At 50.1% G+C, this 1,846-nt stretch overlaps 1 protein-coding gene across 1 annotated transcript; it reads right to left on the bottom strand.

Annotated features, from left to right (window-relative positions):
- Window positions 1-227: 227 nt before the first annotated feature.
- Window positions 228-1,560, bottom strand: LOC123093263 (40S ribosomal protein S27). The gene is made up of 4 exons (XM_044515179.1): window positions 1,409-1,560; window positions 1,171-1,272; window positions 1,032-1,060; window positions 228-518 (listed from the first exon to the last, which is right to left on the bottom strand). Exons 1-4 carry the CDS (start codon window positions 1,409-1,411, stop codon window positions 392-394), a joined length of 261 nt encoding a protein of 86 aa, XP_044371114.1. The 5' UTR covers window positions 1,412-1,560; the 3' UTR covers window positions 228-391.
- Between the last annotated feature and the right edge of the window lie 286 nt (window positions 1,561-1,846).

Genomic DNA, 1,846 nt, shown 5'->3' with positions numbered 1-1,846 from the left:
TTTACATACCATTGCATGAATTGCATGGTTTTGAGGTTTAGGATACAAGGGACGCGAGCATGCAAGATGAAATATAAGGCGTGCCCGCCGAGTTTGAGGGGTCGGATTTGCCATATATACCAAACACTGAACACTGTCAAGAGAATGCAGCAGGCTATTACTACTACATAACAAGAACCAAACTTAGATATCACCAGGCAGCCAGACAAACAGAAGCACCAACAACAGGCCACTCAAAAAGTGCATGACATAGAACACGTTGGTACAACGTTCAGGCTGGCAAACGGGCAAGCATAATTAACAAAATTTGACCAGTACACATTCAGGATAACTAGTTACTTGAAAAGTAAGGTTCAGCAGGGCTTCATTTTCCCATAAACAGGCGTGCAGCTTAGTCGCCCTTCCGGCGGAAGGAGCATCCCTCGGTGAGCCTCGCTTTTCCTCCGGTGGGTTGGCAGAGCACCGTCTGGCAGCCAGGGCACACCACCACGGTCTGAGAGTGGCTGAACACAGTTGTTCTGCGATCAATGCAACAGAGTCAGATATATGATACGTGAATGAACAAGAGCAAGCTTCAGTAATAACGAATAAACTGGAATTGGTTGATACGTAGATATAATTCAAGTCAGGGCCAGGCAAACAGCATGGGTAATCAGGGAGGTGAGGAGGAATGATCATGGAAACTAGCAATCAGCTCAACATTTCGAGCTGAACCATCAGGTGACGTTTGTATGTTGTATAAATGCACGCAAACTAACCCAACTTCGACGAACATCAACGAACCACAACGTCGTACAAGATGCACCGGGTGCTAAATCTACATATTTTCTCATATAGCAGGCAGTTCTATGTGCATAAACCTAACCTTTATGCCATTCCTAAAGCAGAGCAATCTAAATCATTGATAGCATCTTTTTTACATCAAGTGCCCAAGTCAAGAATCCAATCCACCATCTTAATGTTACTGTGCAGTATATTATTAACTATGAACACAAGAAGACTAAAGCGCGGAAAAGATCATACGCTCTTACATGTTGAAGCAGCCCTGGCACTTGACATCCTGCACGGACGGAACACAAAGACAAGCACGTAATTAGGGGCCGAGCCAGGAGAGCAGTCAAAGGAACGGGAACCCCCAGATTGATCCTACGTGATCTGATGCGCACGTACCATGAAGAAGGAGTTGGGGGACTGCACGAGGCGCTTCTTCTTGTGCTTGAGCTTCTCGAGCTCCGCCGGCGGGTTGAGGAGGTCGATGTCGTTCTGCAGCACCTGCTCCGTTCGATTCCCAACCGAGACAACAGACAGATTAGATCACAAGAGATGCGCAAGTCTCGGATCAAACGAACGAGCAAACATTCGGACAAAAATCGAAGGGGATAAAAGCCGCGATGTATCCTCGCCGTACCATCTTGACGGGCGGCGGCGGTCTTCGCGTGGGAGAGGATGCGGGGACGGGGTGGCGGCGGTGGAGAGGAGCGGAGGCGCTAGGGCTGGAGGCCGTGGGCGTGGGGACTTCATGGTGGCTTTATGAGTAGGCTCGGTGCATCTGGGGCGTCCATCCCGTTTGATCTGGGCTTCGTACGGCGGTGCGGCCGTGCTGGGCTGGGCTGGGCAGTAGGTATAGGGCCGATACGCATGTGTCGCAGTGGCCATGGCGAAATCACTTAAGGGTAGTCGCTTTGGCGAAATCACTTAAGGGTAGTCGCTTCCGCTGGTTCCTATTCGGCGCCTTAAGCGCCCGCTACAGTACTAATTACAAACGGGCGCATACCCCCCCACCGCTGGGCCGGCCCATCTGGCTTTTCTCTCTGTAGTTATCACACTGCAAAAAAGTCTGCTAGTA

Source organism: Triticum aestivum, chromosome 4B, assembly GCF_018294505.1.
Source record: "Triticum aestivum cultivar Chinese Spring chromosome 4B, IWGSC CS RefSeq v2.1, whole genome shotgun sequence".
Taxonomy (NCBI): domain Eukaryota; kingdom Viridiplantae; phylum Streptophyta; class Magnoliopsida; order Poales; family Poaceae; genus Triticum; species Triticum aestivum.
The sequence above is the reverse complement of the archived record's forward strand: the minus strand, read 5'-3'. Positions and strand labels throughout refer to the sequence as shown.